The sequence below is a fragment of the Littorina saxatilis genome, linkage group LG11 (genome assembly GCF_037325665.1).
Source record: "Littorina saxatilis isolate snail1 linkage group LG11, US_GU_Lsax_2.0, whole genome shotgun sequence".
Taxonomy (NCBI): domain Eukaryota; kingdom Metazoa; phylum Mollusca; class Gastropoda; order Littorinimorpha; family Littorinidae; genus Littorina; species Littorina saxatilis.
The window spans coordinates 35,350,693-35,376,054 of NC_090255.1; the positions used below are offsets into that span (position 1 = coordinate 35,350,693).

General features: G+C 41.0%; 1 protein-coding gene across 3 annotated transcripts; it reads left to right on the plus strand.

Annotated features, from left to right (window-relative positions):
* The first annotated feature begins 852 nt into the window (after positions 1–852).
* LOC138980336 (glutathione S-transferase omega-1-like) lies at positions 853–14,641 on the plus strand. 3 transcript variants are annotated; one of them, XM_070353201.1, is made up of 6 exons: positions 853–1,003; positions 1,798–1,936; positions 2,964–3,123; positions 7,062–7,159; positions 9,578–9,779; positions 11,062–14,641. In XM_070353201.1, exons 2-6 carry the CDS (start codon positions 1,826–1,828, stop codon positions 11,298–11,300), a joined length of 810 nt encoding a protein of 269 aa, XP_070209302.1. In that variant the 5' UTR covers positions 853–1,003; positions 1,798–1,825; the 3' UTR covers positions 11,301–14,641. The 3 variants fall into 3 exon arrangements, with proteins under 3 accessions (XP_070209302.1, XP_070209303.1, XP_070209301.1); XM_070353202.1 differs by lacking the exon at positions 853–1,003 and adding an exon at positions 1,147–1,165; XM_070353200.1 differs by lacking the exon at positions 853–1,003 and adding an exon at positions 1,286–1,409.
* The last annotated feature ends 10,721 nt before the right edge of the window (positions 14,642–25,362 follow it).

The window sequence follows — 25,362 nt, forward strand, 5'->3', positions numbered from 1 at the left end:
TTCCTATCCACAGAAATCTTTCAATCAATCAAGAAAGATAACAATACGTACCTATCCAAGGAAATCTTACGAATCAATCCAAAAAGATTTTTTCGTGAGATAAAGAGAAACCAGAGCATATTGAGAATAATCTGTCACACCAAAGTATTGAGACATTTGTCAGCCCTCTAATTATTATCATTTCTTTATTTTTCAACTGCAACAAGAAATGTGCCTAAGTCATGTCTTGTAAACATTTAATAAAGAACGTAAAGCAGCCGAGGAACGTTTATATCTTGATAATAATGGTTTAGGCCTACTGTTTTACGCTTTCCAGTGGGTCTGACTCAGTCTTGCTATATATAGTGCGTTAATTGGCCGGACAACAATGATATATTATGATGGTCACAATTTGGGTTCAGTTGATTCTTGATTTCAGAACACTATCAGTCTGATCTGTTTAAATGTTCTGATTAATTGATTGATTGATTGATTGATTGATTGATTGATTGATTGATTGATTGGTGGGTTGGTTGATTGATTGATTGATTGATTGATTGACTGATGATTGATTGAGGTCTTTACAACGTCAATAATTTACCTAATATAATGAGCTCTAGGTCTAATAATCTTGCAGAATAACATCGAATGAGTCAGCTGAAAAACTGTGTGTCCTTTTTATATTTTTATCAGAATCCGGGTGTGGCGTGAGCGCACGCCGTTCACCCTCTTTGGAAAACCCGGATTCACCTGCAGTTTTCCAGAAAATCACAAGCATTTTGCTACGTCATTGTCAACCAACCTTAATCTGAAACTGGTTTCACGCGTGTGTTATTCGGTTCTGCTTAGTGGTTGGCTGAAATGCCAACTAAGAGTAACCTCTCTTGGTCAGTTGTTTACAACGTTATAGTTCCGGTTGGCGGAAAGCCCAACAGCAGACGATAAATTAACCGGATTCTGTCTAGTTCCTTCATTTGCGGACAGAATCCAAACAGATCGCTTCGCTGTTTGTCCACTCATTTCCGTGAGTATACCTGAATTGAGTTCTCTTGTTTCATAATCATCAGTTTGGCACGTTTGTTGGTGGTGTTGTTGGTGTTCAATGTTGCTTCTTCGCAGTTATCTTTCTCTCAAGACCGTTTGGAACTGATCAGTCACAGTTTCTCACACCTTGCTGCTCAGTTTGGTATTTGTTGTTTGTTTGTGTGTGCCTGTTTGTGGTGGATTTTTTTGCGTGTCCGACACTCACAGTGACAGTGAAGTGTCAGCTATACTAGCCGTATTGATTTTCAGTTTAATCAAAGAACAAAAAGTAGTCCGATTTGCTGGTACGCATCTTCTCTTGGCAGTTTTGCAGCAGAGACTGAGAGAGTCTAATGTTCTCGATCACTGGGAAAAGTTGGAGCAGACAAAATGTGTTCTTGCTTTGGGTAAAGTTGGCAAAGTAATAAAAAAAAAAGAGAGATAGGCCTTTATTTTGATTTTTCTTACCAATCTCAGACAAAACGGAAGAGTTCGATCGTTCTACGATTTGCTCTGTTGCCAGCTATCTGATACTTTTACAATTATCATTCGGCTGTTAAAGTGATTGTTTTCAAATGTGTTCAAGTGTGAAATTTCTTTTCATACAGGCCTCGGAAAGCTTTTGTTTGAAGTTTACAGTCCCCACTTTTGATCTAGCTCAAATGCTATCATGATTTCGAGTCTATAATTATGTGACTTGAACATTCATCAAATTCTTGTTTTTCACAAAACTTGAAAAACAGCTTTATTTATGCAAGCTAGTCTCTTATGATTGTGACAATTTTCAACTTTCAGCAAAAGTAAAACAACCAACTGGACCAAAATGTCTTCTGTTGATGCCAATGATGAGGATACACTGCGACTTCCCAACGACCCTCTACCCCCTGGTTGTGTGCTGCGTCTGTACAGCATGCGCATGTGTCCCTATGCACAGGTAAGATCCGGTTTTATGTTTCTGTTTAATCCCTACTTTTTATGAGCAGTTGAAATGTGTTTGTACAGTATGTTGATGTTTTGCTATGCTCAGGTAAAGCCCATCCTAATTGAGCACGAAGTCAACTATATATTGCGAAGCTTTGCGCAGCCTTTATACCAAAAACCCACAGCTATGGCGGAGTAATTCGTCCACTTCATCGCTTCGCAAGTTTTGACATGCGAAGCTACGCCGTAGCTGTGACGAAGTTGTTCTTTTTGAAAGAAGAGTGCTTTTTGATTCATTAAGATGGATGTAGAAATTATCACACTCGAAAGAGCAGAGTGCATTCCCTTGGGCTTCGCGAAGCTATGCCAGGGGCTCACATCCATGTCCATGAGAGGTGGCATAGGACAAATGTCCTGGGCAATGCAAAAAGTGATAGGGTACGTGTTGAGTGGTGGGGCAAGTTTGTTTCTGGGATATTCTTTGGATTGAATAACAATTACACATCGACATGCTTCCATTTGAAACTTAGAGGTTGTCATCGTGGATTAACGCCCGACCAAAGCTAATTGAAGCCCAACGGAGCGAAGGTAGTGGTCATAGGTAGTGGAATCCCCCTTAAAGACCTACAAAACCCCAAGAAAATCAGGTCTTAAAATGGGGGTAATTTCAACTTACAGAGGTTATGAACAGAACATCTTAGAAAACATGGTCTTGAAAATGTCTTATCAGGGGTTGGGGGTCTTAAAAGGTAGGGAATCTTCTATGGGGTAAGGTGGTTCAGGGAGGGGCGGGGGTAACGAAGGCGAGTCGTGTGTAAGCATTTGCTTTTCTTGTTTTCTTTTATGTCAAAAACACTTTGAGTGACAGTGTGTAATATTGGTCCCTGTACTGAAATAACAGCTCATTAAGTTTAAGAATTCTCTCGTGTTTTCAGACTTACTATTCATTAGCTACTGTAATCAGTGTAAATTAGCAGACACAAAGAAAATTCATGTCTGCCAAATTTGACAATTCTTAATGTGATGATTGTATTTCTTAGCGAGCTCGACTGATGCTGTCAGCCAAGAAAGTGAAATACGACCGTGTGAATGTGGATCTGAACAGCAAACCGGACTGGTTCTTCGACATCAACTTCTACGGAGAAGTGCCTGTCATCATTCACAAGGGCAAGAACGTCTACGAGTCCCTCATCTGCAGTGGTAAGTCAGTGTGTGTAGATCTATGTGAATTTGTTAAGTTAACCTTCACCGTGCTTCGTGGATCGTGGACGACCCAGAGTCTCACTAAATCGTCTTCATCTCTGAAACTACTCTCTGATCAACATACGACCTTCTCATTGCCCAACTTTTGAAAGATTACAATACAATACAATACAATACAATAACTTTATTAATCTCTAAAAGAGAAATTGCATTGCTGAGCGTTTGTGTCCGTAATAATAACATACATAAAACATTCAAAATAAACATTTGTTCTTTGTCCTAGAAAATACAGCACATTGGTTATCACATAAGAAAGTATATTAAAAATAAATTAACATGCATTCACCATCAACAATGCACAAACGAAAGTCAGCACCTTGCCGGTTATCACATATTGTCTAAGAGAGTAGAATAATATGAGTTATTTCTAATATGCTGACTGTTAGCAAATGATAACAAGACATGTCGAGAAAAAAGATATCAAAATGAGCCTTTAGGCGAATTTTGATAGCGTTTTCGAGACATGTCTTGTTATCATTTGCTAACAGTCAGCATATTAGTAATAACGGTTTTATTATCCGTGCGTGGTAACAAACATAATACCCGAAGCGACCCTGCAAGTAAAGTGTCGCCATTTTGGCTTGGTTGGTTACAAGGTAAACAGAGCAAACAAAACAAACATCCAACACACTTTTAGCTTTCAAGTAATCTTTCCCAAAAAGTTTAATTCACAACGTGTCCCTTCTTTTCTGTGCATAGTATCATAAAAACACTCAACAACAACAAAAAACCAGAACACAGACTCGAAAATACTAACAAACAGAAAGTCCGAAATTGGAACGGACAGTTCTGGGAAGAGCCATCTCAAATGTTGCACATTAATTGTGTTGCGCATGCGCAGTTGAATGCGGTTAAATGTCGGTGGAATTGAATGTTGATCGTTGCATGCGAGAGGTCACAGTGATGGAACATTGGCGGATTTGGTCTCGTTGGAGGCATGGCAGGTTCGTATTCCGGATCGAAAAGAGCTGCTACCTCGTCGTTGCTGAGTTCCACGTCCTATCGGATCGTCTGCTGGCTTGTGACAGTCGCCGATGCAACGAGACGACCCCGTCGAAGTTTTGGCTGGTTCTCCCCGCGAAGTATGACTTGGGAGCAGTGCCAACTGCCTATTCTCTGTGAGCTTGGACGACATAGCAGCTGCCATCTCTAGTTTTTTGGCGGTGGATGTTTTTTGGTACGGTTGCAGGGAGTTAGATCTAACAGTTTTGTGACCGGTGACACTGATAATGTCAATTGGACTGAAGTTCTTGTCTGCGAGTAGTGTTGCACCCGTCGCTCGCACGCTGTGGTTTGTGTAGATCTATATCTGCGACAATTGACACAGCTCACTTCTTCATAGTGTGGACGCCCATGGGTCTGTTGTCATACCATGTTTCGTCATCTCCATGGAACGTGTTGACAGGGAATTGCCAAAGATGCTCACACTTTGGATTTAGCAGAGACAGGTACTTGTAGCTGTACACTGACTGGACAGCTGCTGTCCCCAGTCTCTGGCATGACTCCAGTCACAAGTTATTCGTCTCCAGCTCTGTGATTCTTGGTAAGTTCATCAAACCGTTTGATTACGTATTGTTTCCCTGTTGTTTGATCCATCTCCACTTCGAAGGTGTCTTTCGTCATCTTTTCAAATTCAAAGTTTTCCAGGCCCCGTCTAAAAAAATAAAACCGGACATCAAACTGAACCTTGTTCAAAAGGCCAGTCCCCGGGGGTGTTGGGAGACATGAATTTTGAAGCGTATAGGTTTTTTTAGATCTTCTTGATTGATGGCAGGTTTGTTTGCCATGTTGCCAAAAGCACATAGGTGTAGTCTGCTACTGACAGCACCAAAAAGAGTTGCTTCCCTTTACTCAGTATTAAACTTACTTGCCATTCTATTTCCCTCCCACCGACAGAATTTGCTTTTTAGCACATTTTACAAGTAAATTGCATGAGAAAAATGTCAAAAAGTGACATTCAGAAGAACAATTCACCCTGATGTTTTTTATATTAATTTTTATTTTGTCGTGGTGATTTTTAATGCGTTATACAAAAAGGGTCCCGCCTTGAACGTTATAACATTTAACAGGTCACCTAGAATCAGTCCTGATTGGTCACATAGCCATAAAGGGCACTAGAATGATAATAAGAGTATATAATCATGCAAAACATCTTATCTTTGTAAACAAACAAATAAACAATGACGTAATTTGAACTACACAATCCGGATGATGCGGGTTGTGGACGACCCATATGGAATTACGTAAGGAATTTTACGTTGTTTATCTTTGTTCGGATGGCGTGGGTCGTGTACGACCCATACTTTGTAAAGACGCGGCAAACATTTATCCCTATTGGGATGGCGTGGGTCGTGTACGACCCATACTTTTTACGTTGAATCCTTCTTTGGAAAGTATCGGTCGTACACGACCCACATCATCCGGACTGTGCAGTCCGAAGCGTGATCCGGTGAAGGTTAATGTGCCATTGTTGAAAGTGGGTGATAGAGTGCAAGAGAGATTGTTGTGCAGAGAGGAATAGGTGGGATGTATATGTCTGTATGTTAGGGAAATAAGTGGAGTGCAGTGGAACCCCCCTTTTAAGACCCCCCAATTTAAGACTCCCTCCCTTTTCAGACCCTGTATCCTCAGATGTTCTGTTCATAATCTCTGTAAATTTACCCCCATTTTAAGACTTTCCCCTTTTTAAGACCTGATTTTCTCAGATTTCCGAAGGTCTTAAAAGGGGGATTCCACTATATGTGTGTGTCAACGTATGAATGAAAGAAAGTATGAGAGAGAGGGACATTATGCAGAAAGGATGAGCATTCTCCCAAGCAAACACTATAGAGTTTATTTCTGCGATGTTGCTGCGACTGGGTAGTGGCTAGCCACGATGTCCATCACCTTCACAGCTGTTGCTGCGATATTGCCGAGACCTATAGTCGCGGCAACGTGCGATGCTCACGACAACATTGCAGGAAGCCTCGACTACCTGCGTCCTGCTGCCGCGATCTGTTTGGATTGCAGCGAGGTCGCTACGCCTCTGAGCGACCTCGCTGCGACTTTTCTTTTCTGTCAGTCCCTGATACGACTTGCATGTACAGTGTGCACTTTTGTGCGTTTCTGATAAGAACTATGAGAGACAGCTTGTTCCAAATTATAGAAAGAAAAAAGGGGTGTAAAAATGATCATGCGTTTTTGTGTATGCCTCTACCAGAGCTGCAAACTGCTACAATTTCAGCGTGGCATGTTACGATTTTGCAGCAATTGCTACGCTGAGTCAAAAACTGCTACATGTACGCTCAAACAAAAAATTACAAGCATGCAAAATGTCCACTTATCGCTCGACAGTCAGCAGCAATTAGTAAAAACAGAGACTGTACTGTCTCAGGTAAAACTGTGCTTGTGATGGATAGGTCTGATCCTATCAGGGGACGGTTTTGTCGTCCATCCAATCAAGAACATTGTTTCTCCTTTTCGCGTTGTAGTCTTGGTTATCATATATTCTCTTTGATAAGTTTACTTGGAACATGTCACGTTCTTGGAGGTGTGGGTTACCGAGACACTGTTTCCCACTTGCCGCCATGCTGAAGCGTCGACATGTCTAATTGTGACACGGACAAGTAGAGGAAAAAAAAGAAAGTCCAAGGCAAACCCCGCATAGCAAACCAACATTACCGGGCAGATTACACTGAAAAATACTTGTATATCAAACGGTCAGCTGTAAGTGTCAAGCACGCTAGATGCACGATATGCGCTTTGGATTTTATATGGCATAAACTCTGAAAATTCCCAAATACTACTCTTTGGGGTTGGCAGCTATGTTCTACATAAATAACAGCGTAAAATAGAGATAGTATCACACTCATTTTAATTTTTCATCTGTGCTGCAGAATATGTGGAAGAAGCATTTCCAAATCCACAGATGTACTCCGTGGATCCCTACCAGCGTGCGCTGGAGCGTATCTACTACAACCACTGGACCAAGAAGGTAAGAGTTCTGAATGAATTATTCAAACACAAATTGTTTGAGATAATGTGCGTGCTTTTTTTTCCTTTTAAAAAAAAAAATTGGGGGGGGGATTGAAAGGGTTGGGGGAAAGAGTTTGCGCGTGTTTGTCTGTCACTCTGTCTGTCGGTGAGATAGAGAGAGACAGTGTATTTCCAGCATTCATGCGTTAATTAACTCCTTCTGATTTAAAGAGAATGTCTACATTTTCCCTTCGGAATCATCAATACATACCCCACACCAGACTTTTGTCAGATTGTATACAGTGAAAACCCCTATTTGGACCCCTGCCCCCAATTTAAAACTTCCCCCGTATTAAGACCCTGCTTTCTAATATCTTCTGTAGAGGACTGGGTGGCCGAGTGGTAACGCACTTGCGCTCGGAAGCGAGAGGTTGCGAGTTCGACCCTGGGTCAGGCCGTTAGCAATTTTCTCCCCCCTTTCCTAACCTAGGTGGTGGGTTCAAGTGCTAGTCTTTCGGATGAGACGAAAAACCGAGGTCCCTTCGTGTACACTACATTGGGGTGTGCACGTTAAAGATCCCACGATTGACAAAAGGGTCTTTCCTGGCAAAATTGTATAGGCATAGAATGGATAAAAATGTCCACCAAAATACCCGTGTGACTTGGAATAATAGGCCGTGAAAAGTAGGATATGCGCCGAAATGGCTGCGATCTGCTGGCCGATGTGAATGCGTGATGATTGTGTAAAAAAATTTCATCTCACACGGCATAAATAAATCCCTGCGCCTTGAATATGTGCGCGATATAAATTACAAAAAATAAAAATAAAAAAATAAATAAATAAATCCCTGTTTAGCCCACCAAATTATGACAAAAGGAACAGACTTTTCCCTCATGTGGCTGCCATCCCACACAGGAATCCGGGGAAATGAAATGGCGGACAGAGCAGCAAAAGCAGCGGCTATGTCAACCATGCCAGTGACAGACATTCGGCTCTCCTGCCAGGAAGCCAAACTGCTGCTAGCCAAGCTAAAAAGAGAGGAAAGAGAGCAGACACTGTCACAAACATGTGAAGAGAGAGGATGGATACACCTCCCCTACAATAGGAAAGGGCACCACCTCCCACTCCCCCCGAGACCCATGAGCCTGTTGCGTCGCTTGCGCACGGTCAGCAGCCGCATCTACTGGGACAAGGTAGTCTGTCAGTGTGGCAAGACTGGACACCTCACGCACGTGTTTGAAGGTTGTGACACTCTCAAGGAAGAGATGTCTAGTCTCATCCGCTACAGAAGGGAGAATGCTCTCAGTCTGGGAGACTTTCTCCGCCCACACCCATCACTCGGAGAGAAACCGATGATGGTCTTGGTCACCAATCTGTTCACCTCAACTGTTGCAAGCTGGTTCTAGTGTGCTTGCAGCAGACCCAGCACAGCACAGATCCACTTCTGGAATCTAAAGCTAAATGTGTCCCAAGACACACATTTTGTAGTCCTGGCATCCTGAAAGGCAGAGGCCCCAACCTACAGGTTTGCTTCCATACCAAAAACGCCTCCAGACACGGGAACTTGGGAGCAGAGGCAACAGCTCCGCTTGATCCTCAGAAACCAAATGTGCCTCCAGACACACAGATCCGTTAGACGGCCGAGGCTGTGGCCTCTAAGGTTCTCTTGTACCAAACCGCCTCCTGACTCTGCATCAGATTGCTTGCGCTGGCATCTGCTTACATAGACCCACATTAAGTCACCACCGTGTGGTAGACACAGACGACATTTGGTAGCACTGACTGCCAGCTTTACGGTAATGCGTACCCCTAGCGCGGCTCTGCTTGGGTGGGAATGTTCTGAGCAAAACACTATGTGTTACTCCATACCCCCCGCCCTCCATGGAACTTCTTGACCCCAACCAATTGGGGGGGGGGGGGAGTTTGCCCAGTCGGTGGAGGCGCTGGCTTTAAAACCGGTTGTTACTATCAGCGTGGGTTCAACCCCCAAGTTCGGCGCGGGATGTGTGTCCCAGAGTCAACTTTGTGCAGACTCTCCTCGGTGTCCGAACACCCCCGTGTGCACGCATGCGCACGATAAAGATCCCAGGTTCACAGCGAAAGCCTCAGGCCTTGGAAACACGAATACATGCATGCAAAAATATGAAGCTCGGGTGTCCGTTCGGCCAACAGCCAATAAAGTAACCATTTCAGCACTGACCCAAGACGACCCAACCCGGTCCCTAGCCCATTTCAGGTCTCCTCTAGCAGCCGGCAGCCAGCTGTCTACATCCCCCCCCCCCCCCCCCCCCCCCCGCATTTTTATTTTTTATTTTCATACAAAGCCGGGTTTTCCCGTGTAACATGCCCCTAATGGCTTTGCCGTGAGGGCGTAAAACTTCCATTTTCTCTCCGGGGACATCATTGTAATACCATGCACCTCCCTCTTACCCTCAGGGTGTTCCAGCGTTCTACAGTCTTATGAGAGCTGGACATCTGGACGAGGAGCTGGCCGCCCGGCTTGACGAGCATGTGGGCAAAATGGAGGAATTTTTGGACAAGGCGGGCACCCCATACTACTCTGGTAGCAAACCTGGTTTCTCCGACTACATGACCTGGCCTTGGTTTGAGAGAATCCCCATGCTTGGGGAGATAACGGGTGAGACATTTTGTTGCTTTTAGTTTCATCTGACTGTATGTTAAGTTATTTTAAAAATAAATCAGTACTTATAGCTAAATCCCCCAACGGTATGACCTGGGCTTGATTTGAGAGAATCCCCATGCTTGAGAAATTGTGTGTGTATGTATGTGTGTATATGCGTTTGTGTGTGTGTGTTGGTTGGTTGTTGCTCAGTTGTTTGAGGAGGAGGAGCGAGAGTTTGGATGATGTTGAGCTTGAAATGTTGCAAAAGGGGGACTGGTTTGAAGCAGGACTAACCAACTTTGTATTTATCGTTATCAGTGTACCATACTCCAGTCAATCAAAATCTAGAGTTATATGAATTCTTATATCGCGCGCGTATCTCCAGACTCGGACTCAAGGCGCAGGGATCTATTTATGCCGTGTGAGATGGAATTTTTTACACAATCATCACGCATTCACATCGACCAGCAGATTGCAGCCATTTCGGCGCATATCCTACTTTTCACGGCCTATTATTCCAAGTCACACGGGTATTTTGGTGGACATTTTTTATCTATGCCTATACAATTTTGCCAGGAAAGACCCTTTTGTCAATCGTGGGATCTTTAACGTGCACACCCCAATGTAGTGTACACGAAGGGACCTCGGTTTTTCGTCTCATCCGAAAGACTAGCACTTGAACCCACCACCTAGGTTAGGAAAGGGGGGAGAAAATTGCTAACGCCCTGACCCAGGGTCGAACTCGCAACCTCTCGCTTCCGAGCGCAAGTGCGTTACCACTCGGCTACCCAGTCCTCTAGAGTGACATACAAGGACTTTTAAGTGAAACCAAAACAATTAGTTTTTGTGGACTCATTTATTCTCTGTGAGTGTCTGTGTGGTGGTATACGCATACACCTTTCTGCATCTCTTGTGTCGGTACAATATGTTGTGGTGTCTGTATGTCTGTGTGTATAGCCTTTACATTTCGTCATTGACCAGGAATTTTGGTGGAACTGACGTCGATTCTTGACGTGTTTGATGTTTTTGTGCTTTAGACAAAGTAAATCATTCTCAGTGAGAAATATTATCTATAATACGATGGACAATACATGATTTAACATTATTTCGCCTTTCTATCCATACCAGGTACACATATAAACACTATTTCATAATAAAAAAAATCAGTTTTGGCCTTCGATCTGCTGAAAAGCTGTCTAGAATGAGTTACGCCAAAATGTCATGACAACATCGATTTGAGCTTTTCACTCTTTTAATCTCTACCAACATACTTACAATCCTTTCCATTCTCTCCCAGACTACAAAATGTCGGCATCCAAGTTCCCAAAGCTGACAGCGTGGGTGCAGCGCATGTGGAAAGATCCTGTCGTACAGGAGTGCAAGATAGACGGCAAGCTATTCGTTGACCACTACAGCAAGTACCGCACGGGCAGACCAGACTTCACCATCGGGATGGCCAAGCCGGAACCGATCAAAGAAACCCTGGAAAACCTGGATGGGTTGAGAGACCCGAGCACCAGGGACAGGAAGAAGTAAACGGAAAACGGATGGAAGATATGGCTTTGGAAAATGTAAGGGTTGGATGGATTAATTGAAGCGCAAGTAAAAACTTTTGCGATGGGGGTGGTGTACGTGAGAGGTAATTTATCGCAGGAAAGTGACTTGTTTGGAGAATGGATGTGAAAAAAGTTTGAGTGTGTTGGAGAGAGTTTTTGATTGTGTTGTTTTTGATCAGATAAAAGCAGGTGACAACTTTGGACTCTTTGAAACCAGGTGAAAGTGAAGAAAGTGTTTGTTTTACCCCAAGGAAAATTGAAGGCTCAGAAATGATTGTGCATGTTTTAGCGCATGAGTTTGTGTAAGGTGTAATTGTTGCAGTGGCGTCACCGAGTGGAATGAGAAAAGAATATATGCACTTGTATTTAACTTCTAAGACAAAAAGTAAAACTGGCTCAAGAAGAATGTGCGTATTTGTACGCTCCCATTGTCGAAGTTGTCACTATTGAAAATTGAGAAAGAAATTAGAGGCAGCTTCTTGGGGGCAAACAACTTTTGAATATTCAGCTTGGTATTTGGGCTTTCGTTTGATTTTTGGTTGAATTTCAGTTATACTGGTGCTTTCAAAAGAGCTTTATGTTTTTGACATTGTAATCAAGTACCAGTCATGCAAGGCTTGCTTTTACATCTGTACTCGTGGAAGATTTCTCTTCTACATTTTTGTTGTCTGCATACTGGCAACTGCTTTACTTGTCACAGAACAATGTGTGCATTAGTCATATGTGTGATTTTTTCTTTTTCTAAACTAGCTGTGCCATAGTCATTCAGCATTCATGTTATAACATAATAATAATAATAATAATGCAAACTTTTATAGCGCTATTCTAGAAAATTGTCTACTCTTAGCGCTTTACAATACATACATCGACCAAGCATATTATACACGCACAGGCAAAGAAACCGACCAAACATAACCAACAAACTATACATGCACGGGCAAAGAAAACGACCAACATACAATACACGCACAGGCAAAAATAACGACCAAACATAAGCAAACATACTATAACCAAACATAACCAACATACTATACGCGCGCAGGCAAAGAGAACAATCAGCACATATAATTATTACTGACATCTAATAATGCAGGCATACAGTGACAATCCAATACACAGCCTAAGCACAAGAACCACAGTAGGCTTCTATATAAAAACGTGTCAACAATACTATTTACACACACACAGACAGTGCTGACACAAAGCGCAAAAAATATATATACGCGTTATTTTAGGCACTAGGTAGGGGGTGAGGTGGGGCAGGATGGGGTGGGTGGGGAGATGCTGGAGGGGAAATCACTTGCGCTGAAAGAGGTGTGTTTTGAGATTTGTCTTGAATGTAGTGAGAGAATCTGTGTAACAGCGGAACATCTTTTTCTAAACTAGCTGTGCCATAGTCTAGCATTCATGTTATTACAGCGGAACATCTTTTTCTAAACTAGCTGTGCCATAGTCATTCAGCATTTATGTTATTACAGCGGAACATCTTTTTCTAAACTAGCTGTGCCATAGTCATTCAGCATTCACGTTATTACAGCGGAACATCTTTTTTGAGTCGCTTGAGAAAAAGTGACTCTATGTAATCGGTCAGTGTTAGTCTGTCCGGCCGTCCGGCCGGCCGTCCGTAGACACCACCTTAACGTTGGACTTTTCTCGGAAACTATCAAAGCGATCGGGCTCATATTTTGTTTAGTCGTGACCTCCAATGACCTCTACACTTTAACGATGGTTTCGTTGACCTTTGACCTTTTTCAAGGTCACAGGTCAGCGTCAAAGGAAAAATTAGACATTTTATATCTTTGACAAAGTTCATCGGATGTGATTGAAACTTTGTAGGATTATTCTTTACATCAAAGTATTTACATCTGTAGCCTTTTACGAACGTTATCAGAAAAACAAGGGAGATAACTAGCCTTTTCTGTTCGGCAACACACAACTTAACGTTGGGCTTTTCTCGGAAACTATAAAAGTGACCGGGCTCAAATTTTATGTGAACGTGACTCCCAGTGACCTCTACACTTTGACGTCTGCTTTGGTGACCTTTGACCTTTTTCAAGGTCACAGGTATGTCTTGAAGGAAAAAAATTGAAATATATCTCTGAAACTATTCATCGGATTTGATTCAAACTTTATAGGATTATTCTTTACATCAAATTATTTACATCTGTAGCTTTTTACAAACGTTATCGGAAACACAGGGGAGATAACTAGCCTTTCCTGTTCGTCAACACACAACTTAACGTTGGGCTTTTCTCGTAAACTATAAAAGTGACACAGCTCTAAGAGTAACAAATGTTAGTGTGTCTACTGTTAATATGATTGCTTCGAAAAAAATTAATGATGCTAGTTTATGTGAATTAAGTTATTGATGGGGTTTGTTTATGTGAGATTAATGAGAGTATTTTTAATGCCAAGGTAAATATTTTGTTGCTCGATCCATGCAATCTCATTCTTCAGGTATGCATTGTGTTGTGAATAGCAATTTCTTCCTGTCCATCTGATGCCTCATATAATATTCAGAACTGCGAAAGTGACTCGATCGAGCGTTTGCTCTTCTTGTTAAGATCTTCAAACATGTGTAAAAGTCAGATCTTTGAAGGGAGGGAGTCTTAAAATGGAGGTAAATGTACAGACGTTATTAACAGGAAGTCTGATAATTGTGTACTTGTTTTGACTGTTTATATCCTTACCTGCGACAAAAAGACAAATCGTTGCTTCAGCAGCATCATTAAATTTGTAGATCTGAAAAGGGCCGGGTGTTCTATTGTGTATTTCTGGCTGACACTTTCTTTTGCTGAGAATGTGGAGGAAGGTTTTTTTCTTGGCCGTAGAATTGCTGACACTTGTAACAAAATGTACATTTTATGACATAGTCAGAAAGCAGACTGGTGATAAAGGGTAAAATAGATATGTACGGACACATATAATTTGCACAGACATTTGAGAGGGTAAAGGAAAGCTAGATACGCAGCCAGCAAAAACACATTTTATTAAGCGTTTTGTTTTTTCCCCTCATTTTCTTTTTTTTTCCCTCATTTTCTTTTTTTTAATTTTGTGGTGGTATTATTACTTAAATTGAATGCTTCAAAAAATGATGCAAGGATTTCTGGAACATTCAGTAAAATGGGATGATACAGTAACATACAATTTGTAATTATTTCTTTTTTGAGGGAGGGGGGCAAGTCGCTTTTGGTTTATAGTTATCATTTGTGATTAGTTCTGTAAATATTTGTTTTAGAAGCTTCATTGATTATTATTTAATTGTATATTTGGTATTCAACATTGTTATTTGTGTATGGAATAAATGTCCTTGTGACTGACCACATGTGATTTAATTATGTTTATCAGTATAATCAGTTTCTTCTATTTATTATGTTTCGGTATAATTGGTTTGATGTTAACCCTTCCAACAACTACAGTAACATTCTCTTCCTCTCGTTTGGTGGGCGAACACACACACACGCACGCACACACACATGCCCACACACACACACATGCTCATACACACACATGCACACACCAACACAATTACATACACAAACACACACTCATTCTCCCAAACACAATGACACACACAAACACACACATGCTCACATTATTATACATACACACACATACAAAAACACATGCACCACGCACACACACACAAACAGTCAATGACATAAACACAATCAGCTTTGCTTTCATTTCTATAAATACGGAAGGAATTTGACAAATTTCAGATTCAATGAATTTTTACGTGTGTAAAACGTTATAAAAAAAATACCAACTGTCAATTACCTTTTTCTTTATTTAAAGTCAAATGTCAACAATGAATGAAAAACCCCGACAGGAATACGGGGTTGTTTTGTATTTTGACACAATTACCATGAGGAATTCTTCAGAGATAAAATACAGGGAGCGTATTTAACATACATGTAATTCTATCACAGTGACAACTAGTATTAAGTACCGGTTAAGGTTTTCTTACAACACTGAAGGTTACTCACTTCATGAGTTTTGCATTTATCACAGAAATTACACACATAAGTACAGTATATCGCTTTTTTATCACAGCTTCATCTGAATATCATGTTGTCAAGACAAATGAATACCATATCTGTAAAGTCATGTATTAATTGACATCGGTTATGCTGAGAGATTAAACAGAGAGAAAAAATCTTGAAGCGATTTTCTCTCTGGCTAACTGCACTTTTGGTCCTGAAAAATTGACCGACATTTGGCCAGCAGGGACTTTAACTGTGAGGTAAAATTAGAAGGGAAGATGCAGGGTGGGCAGAATAAAGTATGAACAGTCTGAGGTAAGGAGAGTCTTCTTTTTAAATGTAGCAATTTAAGTTAAACATTTTAGTTTTGAGTACATTTTCTCCTTTAATTTTCATTGAAAACATCCAAAGTGTAGAATAAAATGAACCAAAGTCACTTAAAGTTTGCTACTCTACTCCTGATGGTTGGAAAGCTAAAAGGCGCAAAACTGTTCTAAATGTCTTTGATACTATGTACGCTTGTAACACCTGCAAAAGCCTCGATCCAAGTAACAATTGAATTGTAACCAAATAGGTCCAATCATAATGCTTTGTGGCTTCATAAATACAGCACCAACATCATTGTATGCTTTGTACAAATGGTCAACAATCACAAATTGAAATCAATAAAATCAGAAGAAAATAATTATAATGCTCCAGTTCGTAGTGTGATCAGCAGTTGCAAAAAGTAATGCTGTTGGTACAGTTCGATACAAAAGAATTTTTTTGTCATAAGTACACAAACGCATACATGCACTTGCATCGAAGCTTTTTGGCTGAAAAGGGCAATCATGTAATATATGCATACGGAATGTACATAGCTTGTCCATGTGTCTTATACACCCCCTTTTAAGACCCCTCAAAATTAATTTAAGACTCCCTCCTTTTTAAGACCTTGTTTTCTCAGACTTGCTGTTCTTAACCTCTGTAAAATTACCCCCATTTTAAGACTCCCTCCTTTTTAAGACCAGATTTTCTCAGATTTTTGGAGGTCTTAAAAGGGGGGTTCCACTGTACCAGAATTGAGGTCACGGCTGTGATTGCACATCCACATCGCATAGCTATTTTGAATCAAAAACAATATCAGATACATACATGCAATCGTTCATCTGTGTGGTTTAATAGTTGCTAAAAAGAAAAAATATTGGCAGTCAAATTAATATCTGATTGTAACACTGATGTAACATACAGATGATCACAAAATAGTGTTCGTCTTTGTAACGTGTGCCCTAAATTCAATTAAAAAGAAAAATAAATTTGTTAAAAAAATCGTTTTTGAACGAACTACATGTACACACTCTAGATAGCTTAGAAACAGTAAATTAATGTATAATTGCCATGGCTAAATACTTGATCTGGCTGAATACTAATACCTTACAAATTAACCCAGAAAAAAACCTTTCAATTACTGATTAATACATGTACAAGCAAATTGCTTTTAATGAAAGACTGCAGAGTAAAAAAAAAGAAATCTGTCATGAGTTCAACTGGCAGCACTGTGCTTTTTTGAGCAGGTCATAAGCTTGACATAGCCATGTTTGTCAATGAGCACACACAAATTAAGTACAAAGAACATGGATAAAACAAAAGCAGTACAATTTATCTTACCATGAAAATGTTAACACTTATAAACAAAATCAGGCATAAGAAAAATATAGCAATGTACAATTTACACTTTTTTGTCAGTCCTCGCTGCAAAATAGTTTACCCTTGCTAATGAGTTACATGGCACTGGCCAATGATCTATCACAAATAATAAAGAATTATGTAATCAGGTAACGTACGTATGACAAAGAAGACATTAAAAAACAAAAATCATAAAAATATCTCATACTTTTTCTTGAATCACAAAGGAAATTGAAACACAAATCAAAAAACAATTCCATCATTTTTCCTGAATCACAAAGGAATCTTGAAACAGAAACCATGAAACTATTTCATACTTTTTTTCCTGAATCACAAAGGAATCTTGAAACATCTTTCTTTATTTGGTGTTTAACGTCGTTTTCAACCACGAAGGTTATATCGCGACGGATCTTGAAACAGAAACAACAAGAAATTCCTCCGAAGTAGGAAAAACACCCCCGTCCTTACCATTCTCACTGCCACCAACTGAGAAGGTTATTTCCCTTTGACCATTAATATGTCCCTCTATAAGTCCTTGTAGAATCTTAATCCACCAATAACTCCCTAACCGTGTGTTTGACTGGTCCCAATTTTTGACTCACATGCGAAGCAAAAGTGAGTCTATGTACTCACCCGAGTCGTCCGTCCGTCCGTCCGGACGTCCGTCCGGAAAACTTTAACGTTGGATATTTCTTGGACACTATTCAGTCTATCAGTACCAAATTTGGCAAGATGGTGTATGATGACAAGGCCCCAAAAAACATACATAGCATCTTGACCTTGTTTCAAGGTCAAGGTCGCAGGGGCCATAAATGTTGCCTAAAAAACAGCTATTTTTCACATTTTTCCCATTTTCTCTGAAGTTTTTGAGATTCAATACCTCACCTATATATGATATATAGGGCAAAGTAAGCCCCATCTTTTGATACCAGTTTGGTTTACCTTGCTTCAAGGTCAAGGTCACAGGAGCTCTTCAAAGTTGGATTGTATACATATTTTGAAGTGACCTTGACCCTGAACTATGGAAGATAACTGTTTCAAACTTAAAAATTATGTGGGGCACATGTTATGCTTTCATCATGAGACACATTTGGTCACATATGATCAAGGTCAAGGTCACTTTGACCCTTATGAAATGTGACCAAAATAAGGTAGTGAACCACTAAAAGTGACCATATCTCATGGTAGAAAGAGCCAATAAGCACCATTGTACTTCCTATGTCTTGAATTAACAGCTTTGTGTTGCATGACCTTGGATGACCTTGACCTTGGGTCAAGGTCACATGTATTTTGGTAGGAAAAATGTGTAAAGCAGTTCTTAGTGTATGATGTCATTGCTAGGTTTAGTTATTTGACCTTGACCCTGAAGGTCAAGGTCATGTAAAGGTCAAGGTCAAGCATGTGAGTCGTATGGGCTTTGCCCTTCTTGTTGTAAGGACCGTCTCAGGAATGTATAGAACCTGTTCACCAAGTTTGGTGACGATCGGTCCGTTCATTCTTGAGATCTATATGCGCACACAAACACCACAAACAAACACATCGAGCGAATCCTATACACACCCCTATACCGGGGGTGTAATAAACAATTCCATACTTTTTCCTGAATCGCAAACGACACTTGAAACAGAAACCACAAAAATACTCCAAACTTTTTTTCTCATTAAGTCACAGTCCTTCCCGTGTAAAAGACTCCTCTCATCTTTTCAGATCAGGCAAAGCTTTTACATGGAATGAGATCATCCCTCCACTTAGAAACATACCACAACTCAGCAACGAGGGCACTTTTTGTTCAGAGTGAGAACATTTACGATGAATTAATTCCTTTATTGGCACTACTCGTTGTTAAAATAAATTGCAAAATTAACTCATCAAAAACTCCACTTCTGCACAAGAAGCAGTCGGAATAGTGATTTTTAGCATGCGTCCAAGCAGAGTGATAAAACCCTACCCCATGTAAAAGCCGGTGTAGGATCCGGTCCGGTCCTCTGAAGTAGTCCCCCGGGGGACCAATTCGTGGCAAAAACTTCTCTATAATAGTCCCCCCTTAGACATCCAGCCTCGTTTTTCTTAGGCATTCAAGCCATTTTTGGCTCACGTAAGTGTAGCCTATGCGATCGTAACTTTGTCTGTCTGTGCGTGCGTGCGTATGTGCGTATGTGCGTGCGTGCGTGCGTGCGTGTGTATGTCTGTGATAGAAACTTTAACATTTCCGAGTCTATGGATTACGTCAGTCTCGGTCAAAAGTGTTCGACGTGTGTGATAGAAACTATTTGAAGACGTCACATTATGACGTAAGAGGGTTAGACGTCACGCAAAGGAATTACTGAAAGTCTCGGTCATTGTTATTGTGAGCGGGCCGAGACTACTTGGCAGATCCAGGGTCTCGCTTTCTTGCACAGTTTCACCTATGCTTACTGTGTGTGTGTGTGTGTGTGTGTGTGTGTGTGTGTGTGTGTGTGTGTGTGTGTGTGTGTGTGTGTGTGTGTGTGTGTGTGTATGTGTGACGGAGTGATTGAGTTTGTGTTACTGTTTGTCGATTTCTTACGTGAGCCTTGAAGGCTTCGCCTCTTGTCAATCTATATCTTCGTCCGGTATTATGTAGTGCACAGACAGCAATCTCTTTGTTTGACTATATTTTGCAGAAAATAAAATAGATCTGATTTATAATGCCGTTCAAAAGAAAAATCACATGAAATAAAATGAATAATAAATTAAGTAGATGTGCAACGCCAAGGCACTGCATACCCCAGCGAAAGACAAACCTCTCTCTCTCTCTCTCTCTCTCTCTCTCTCTCTCTCTCTCTCTCTCTCTCTCTCTCTATCTCTCTCTCTCTCTCTCGAACACACACACACACGAACACACACACACACACGAACACACACACAGAGTCACACACACACACACACACATACCTCAAGTTACACACGTACAATAATACACACTCACTCACACGCACTCACTCACTCTCTCTCACACACTTCACTGATACACACAAAACACACCCCCATACGCACATATAGACAGACGGACATACACACCTTTACAAAAAATCACACATACACACACACACATACACTTACGCACACGCACAAACACACTCCCACCCACCCACCCACTCTCTCTCTCTATCTCTCTCTCTCTCTCTCTTTCTCTCTCTCTTTCTCTCTTATACAAACAGACACACACACACACACACACACACACACACACACACACACACACACACATTGACTCACACAAATCTCATACACACAAAACACACACTTATACGCACATACACGGTTGGCCTAGTGGTAAGGCGTCCGCCCCGTGATCGGGAGGTCGTGGGTTAGAACCCAGGCCGGGTCATACCTAAGACTTAAAATTGGCAATCTAGTGGCTGCTCCGCCTGGCGTCTGGCATTATGGGGTTAGTGCATGCTAGGACTGGTTGGTCCGGTGTCAGAATAATGTGACTGGGTGAGACATGAAACCTGTGCTGTGACTTCTGCCTTGTGTGTGGCGCACGTTATATATATCTCAAAGCAGCACCGCCCTGATGATTATGGCCCTTCGTGGTCGGCTGGGCGTTAAGCAAACAAACAAATACGCACATAGACAGACGGACACACACACCTTTACAAACAAACACATATACACACTCATACACACACAAACATACACACAAACTCATGCACAAACTCATGCACACACACATTCACACACTCTTTCTCCCTCTCTCTCAGTCTTTCTTACACACACACACACACACACACACACACACACACACACACACACACACACACACACACACACGAGTACAGACTCATGCACGCGCACACACACACACACACACACACACACACACATACACACACACACACTAACACTAACACATGTGCACAAAATGAACACACACACACACACACCGCGCGAGAGAAAAAGACTACAGGGAGGCATGACGTCATGATGCATTAATTGACGTCAAAGACTTTTGACCGTGACGTAATCTTCTCACGCGAGCTTTATCCATAGTCTTGAACAACCACACACAAATAGACTTGGAAAGTACAGAATTTCTACCCGTCCAAAGCGGCCTTGGGTGGCGTTTGCTCAAAAAATGGAGGCGACTATTGCACCCACCGTATTTTTGTTAGTATGGTCCCAATTTTTGGTGAACTTCCATCTCCAACTGTAGCACGTAGCCGGGCACAAAGAATCCTTCTTTATCATGTATTATCGGTATGAAAATGCGTTCGTGGGATATAGTCCAGGCATCTTAGCCACTTTAGTGAAGGGAACGTTGAAGTGACAATGACTAGGTTTAAAATGTCCCTTATCAGAAAGTTCAACCTCAGTCCTTTGATGTTTATTAAACACATTTTCATATAAAGTTGGCGCTTCATACGGAAAAATGGCTTTGAAATTGACCCAAATCCTTCTTTGGGCTCTGTAAATGTCGTTTGGGGGTATGGTTGTAAAATGGTATCTACTGGTCACCCCAATGTATAAACTGAAAACTCTTTCTGCACCAGAACACGCAGAAAGGATTGTATCTGCCTGATGTCTGATGCTTTTCAAAATCCCCAACCACTAACACCTTCAAAACGGACTTTAACTGACACTGTTGTTTTTCCCTATATAATCCTTACTATTTTTCCGAGACGTCGTCGTGTTGTGTATTTAGCTTGCCACAACCTCATACATGGTCCTAAAAGTTAAAGTTGAAGAAAATACTAAAGATAAATGAAAAAGCTGACGCAGTGTCATTCGCACCGTGAATCCCCCCATGGGAACATACTAAAGTCTGGTTCCAAATAGGCTCAATTTCCTTCTATTTCTTTGTATTTCTGCCTCGTAGGGGTAGGGGTGTTCAAACCAAAGGCACCTTTAAACCAAAATTCAAATCACACATCTTACAATACTAAGACATTCAGCAGTAAAAGGGTGTCTGCTGGTAAAAAATTCCAAACAATCCTAAAAGTACTTCACTACTAAAAGTGCTTTTAAAAAGAGCCGTTATTTTTCCCTCTATATTCAGTATTGTGTTTTCTGCGAACATGTAGTCTATTTAGATGGTTGTCGTGTGCACTTGAGTTGCTAAAGCGTTTTCAGTTGGGCATATGTCGAAAAGCAAAGAATTAGCCCTTTGAAAACCATCAGAACTGTCACACAAAAATAACATTTACCTATCTCACCAACTGACCAAACATAGGGCTTTTCCTTATGTATTATGTATTGTCGTGTTTTTTGTAGCATACTTGTGAAAACAGCCACCACTGTTGTAAATGATACTTTAAAGAGCATTATTTCATTTTTACAGTTGAAGGACAACCTGGACTGCCGTATATTACAGCTGTTTTACAATCAGCCAAAATTTTCTTAACAAACGTATGTTAAGAACAACTCCCATAGTGAAATTGAAGGAAAACAAATTGAAAATCCCCCTGCCATAGAGGAGCTAAAGAATCAACAATAAACGACTGCATGGATAGCTTGATGCACGAATGCATTGCGGACATGTTTGTCTCCAACCAAGAGAAAGTTCCAAAAAATCCCTTTTGTGCTTCTTATTATACAGTGACGTCAAAGACAGCCTTTTCTGCTGTTCATACATTCAGGGGTTATTGTTACACTAAACGACGTAGCTGTAGCCATACTGCCATCCAGATTTATTTTTTCCTTGCGAGCAGTCACAGGGTGTTTGTGCTGTCTGCCAACCGTTAGATGACCCCGCCCAAGTCTGTTAAGGGACCGTTTGACCGTTATAGAACGCGTCTTTTTGATTTTTTGGCACAGTTGGAAACGGTTGATTTTTATCCCTACCATTGTTTCCAAACATTATATAGGAATGTTTTGTGAACAACGGATAATAGCCGCTACTCGCATGTGTAGCAAAAGTGAGCGTACATACTCACCCTGGTCGTCCAGCCGTTGTCCGTTGCCCGTCTTTATCTGTCTGTACTGAACATTACCTTTGGATATTTCTCCAACGCTATGAAGTGAAGAAACACCAAATGTTGCAAAATGTTGTATGACCCCAAGAGCTCAAAAAAGATACTTGAGAACCTTGACCTTACCTTAAGGTCAAGGTCACAGGGAGAATGAATGTGGTCTAAAAACTGCAAAATTTCACATTGTGCCAGTTTTCTGGAAAACAAATTAAAAACAGCGGGCTTAGTTTTGTATGGTATACAAGAAAAAGAAAGCCTTATCTTCTGATACCATTTTGGTTGACCTCGCTTCATTGTCAAGGTCAGAGGAGCCCTTCAAAGTTGAATTGTAGACATATTTTGATGTGAGCTTGCCCCTTTAACTTTACTATGGACGATATCTCTTACAAACTTAAACACTGAGTGGGCCTTTGTTAGAATTTCATAGTGATCCACATCTGGCCACATGTCGTCAGTGTCAAGGTCACATTGACCCCTATCAAAAATGTGACCAAGACGGGTAAAGAAATCACTATTTAAAAGTGACCATGTGTCTTGATAAAAAGTGTTAAAAAGCACCATTATCCTTTGTATAATTATGTTGAATTACTGGTTTTATGTTCAGTGACCTTGGCCCTTGACTTTGGGTCAAGGTCATATGTATTTTCGTAAGAGAAATGTGTAAAACAATTTGTATCGAATGATGCTATTGACAGTTTCAATTGTTTGACCTTGAATTTCGAGGTCACATAAAGGTGAAAGTCATGTAAAGGATACAGTTAGCATGTTTCAATGTATATTTTATGAACCAGCTGTAAGACAAGTCCTACGGGCCTAACGCTTTCTTGCATTGAAATGCCTTTTCTCTTTTGCCTTCTTCTACGGTACCCCTTGGTTATAGAGGATCCAGCTCTGTATACTTGGTTTTACTAAGTGCCTGTCTATAACAGCGAAGGGTGAATGTCGTAAACCAACTCACTGCGCACAACTTGCTTCAAGGTCAAGGTCACAGGGGACATAAAATAATGTTGTTCAAAAACAGTAAATTTTCACATTTTCACAATTTTCTCCCACGTTATTGAGAATGACGACCTTAGCTACAAGTGTTATTTAGGTCAAAGCAAGCCCTATCTATTGATACCAGTTTGGTTGACCTTGCTTCAAGGTCAAGGTCACAGGGGACCTTCAAAGTTGGATTGTATACATGTTTTGAAGTGACCTTGACCCTGAACTATGAAAAAAATCTTTCAAACTTCATAATTGTGTGGGGCACATGTTATATACTGATATTGAGCCACATTTAGTCACATATCATCAAGGTCAAGGTCACTTTGCCCCTTATGAAATGTGACTGAAACGGGCAATTGAATCACTAAAAGTGACAATGTCTCTTTGTAGAAAGTGCCAATAAGTATGTTTATGCTTCCTATGTCTTGAATTGATAGCCTTGTGATGTGTGACCTTTGATGATCTTGACCTTGGCCAAAGGTCATGTGTAATTTGGTAGGAAAAATCTGTAAACCAGTTCTAATAGTGTACAATGTCCTTGCCAGCTTCAGTTGTTAGACCTTCACCTTCAAGGTCACCTGAAGGTCAAGGTCACTTTAAGACAAAGGTCAAGCATGAGAGTCGCATGGGCTTTGCTTTGTTAAGATTTTTTACCAAGAGACATGGATTTCTTTACCCGGCTTGGTCACATTTTTCATAGGGGTCAATGTGACCTTGACCCTAACGATATGTGACCAGATGTGGCTCACTATGAAATTCTAACAAACGCCCCACTCAGTGTTTAAGTTTGTAAGAGATATCGTCCATAGTAAAGTTAAAGGGGCAAGCTCACATCAAAATATGTCTACAATTCAACTTTGAAGGGCTCCTCTGACCTTGACATTGAAGCGAGGTCAACCAAAATGGTATCAGAAGATAAGGCTTTCTTTTTCTTGTATACCATACAAAACTAAGCCCGCTGTTTTTAATTTGTTTTCCAAAAAACTGGCACAATGTGAAATTTTGCAGTTTTTAGACCACATTCATTCTCCCTGTGACCTTGACCTTAAGGTAAGGTCAAGGTTCTCAAGTATCTTTTTTGAGCTCTTGGGGTCATACAACATTTTGCAACATTTGGTGTTTCTTCACTTCATAGCGTTGGAGAAATATCCAAAGGTAATGTTCAGTACAGACAGATAAAGACGGGCAACGGACAACGGCTGGACGACCAGGGTGAGTATGTACGCTCACTTTTGCTACACATGCGAGTAGCGGCTATTATCCGTTGTTCACAAAACATTCCTATATAATGTTTGGAAACAATGGTAGGGATAAAAATCAACCGTTTCCAACTGTGCCAAAAAATCAAAAAGACGCGTTCTATAACGGTCAAACGGTCCCTTAACAGACTTGGGCGGGGTCATCTAACGGTTGGCAGACAGCACAAACACCCTGTGACTGCTCGCAAGGAAAAAATAAATCTGGATGGCAG